The sequence below is a fragment of the Chenopodium album genome, chromosome 3, assembly GCF_948465745.1.
Source record: "Chenopodium album chromosome 3, dcCheAlbu1.1, whole genome shotgun sequence".
Classification (NCBI taxonomy): Eukaryota; Viridiplantae; Streptophyta; class Magnoliopsida; order Caryophyllales; family Amaranthaceae; genus Chenopodium; species Chenopodium album.
This window is the reverse complement of record NC_137836.1, coordinates 59,608,565-59,610,037: the sequence shown is the minus strand read 5'-3', so window position 1 is coordinate 59,610,037 and position 1,473 is coordinate 59,608,565. Positions and strand designations below refer to the sequence as shown.

At 41.5% G+C, this 1,473-nt stretch overlaps 1 protein-coding gene across 1 annotated transcript; it reads left to right on the top strand.

The window, feature by feature from the left end:
* The first annotated feature begins 700 nt into the window (after positions 1 to 700).
* LOC145625157 (uncharacterized) lies at positions 701 to 1,168 on the top strand. Its single transcript, XM_081678234.1, has one exon. The coding sequence runs from the start codon at positions 701 to 703 to the stop codon at positions 1,166 to 1,168; it is 468 nt and encodes a 155-aa protein (XP_081534360.1).
* The last annotated feature ends 305 nt before the right edge of the window (positions 1,169 to 1,473 follow it).

Below are 1,473 nucleotides of genomic sequence, written 5' to 3'. Positions count from 1 at the left end.
GGCCTATCTATCACTATTGGAAATGGGGAGGACACCTCCCTTTGGTTTCACCATTGAATAGGAGAGAAACCCCTTTACCTTTATGACAACATTCATATCCCCGATAGTAAAGGCCATTGGAGATTTTCCCATATCATTAGGAATCATAAGTGGTATCTTCAACCTATTGCTCATCTCCTCCCAAAGGACATCCTTACTAATATTCTTGTCATCCCCCTCCCGTCTCTCCTCTCTCCCAATGACAAGCTTCGATGGTCCCTTAACTCCAAAGGTTCTTTCACTATCAAATCGACCTACTTCTCCACCCTCCCTCCTTCCCTTCTCCCTTTTCTTGCTAACTTTAGTTGGTCATCCATGTGGAAAATCAAACCCCTTTCAAGTATCGTATGCTTCACTGGAACATTATTATAATGATCCTCCCTTTAGGGGCTGTCCTAACTAAAAATATTCCCTCTTTTGATCCTATTTGTACTAGGTGCAGCTCCCCTAATGAAGATTCCATCCACCTTTTTAGAGATTGTCCTAACTCTTCCTCTTTTGGGCCCTTATCTTTGAAAAATTAGCCAAATTTGATTTTAATTATGTTGAATTTTACAACTCTTCTTTTGAGAATTGGATTACTTTTAACCTAAGCATGGATAACTCATGGAAAATTCTCTTTTGTATTGCCCTTTGGCACCTTTGGTCAATACGAAACAAAATGGTTTTTGAGCAAACCGTGGATTCCATGTTAACTTCTTTTAACAAGTTTCAACTTGATTATGGTATTAATCTATCTATTTCACAGGCCTCAACAGATTTCCATGTTTCCCCTTTTTTCATCTCTCCGAGAGTGTGGTCCCCTCCCCAAAGAGGATACTACAAACTCAACACCGATGGGTCTTGGATTAGCTTGGGAGCTGCAAGTATTGGTGGTGTTATTTGTTGTCATAAAGGGAAGTGGCAGATTGGTTACACAGATCGTTGCAATACCCATTTCCCTGTTTCCGTTGAACTTCTTGCTATTAAAGAGGGCCTTGCTACCTGCTGGGCCAGAGGAATCCGTTACCTCGAGCTAGAAACCGATGCTCAAGCCCTCAAATATATGCTTGAGAACCCCCTTTACTACATTGATCATGCTTTATCTAACATTATTAATGATGTAGTCGAGCTTTTAAGGAGGGACTAGAGTGTCACCATCCTTCACGCCAAGCGCCAAGCTAATAAGATCGCTCATGGTCTCGCAGAAATTGGACAATTGAGAACTGATGATGATATTGGGTACCACTTCTTCTCCCTCCCCCCCTCCCCAACTTGTCCAAGATTTACATGGAAGAACTTGCCAACTCATTAGCTCTCACTGTTGGATCCTGATGTTACTACAGCTTCTGAGTCTCTCGTAGGCTCGTCTGTGTCTTCTTTAATCTCGCTTTCGTTATGCACTTTATTTCAGTTGTTTTTCTAGCTTTTAGAACTTGTTTTTGTTGCTGGGTT

Coding starts and splice junctions, on each gene's coding strand:
- LOC145625157 (XM_081678234.1), top strand. CDS start 701: ATGGTTTTTGAGCAAACCGTGGATTCCATGTTAACTTCTTTTAACAAG.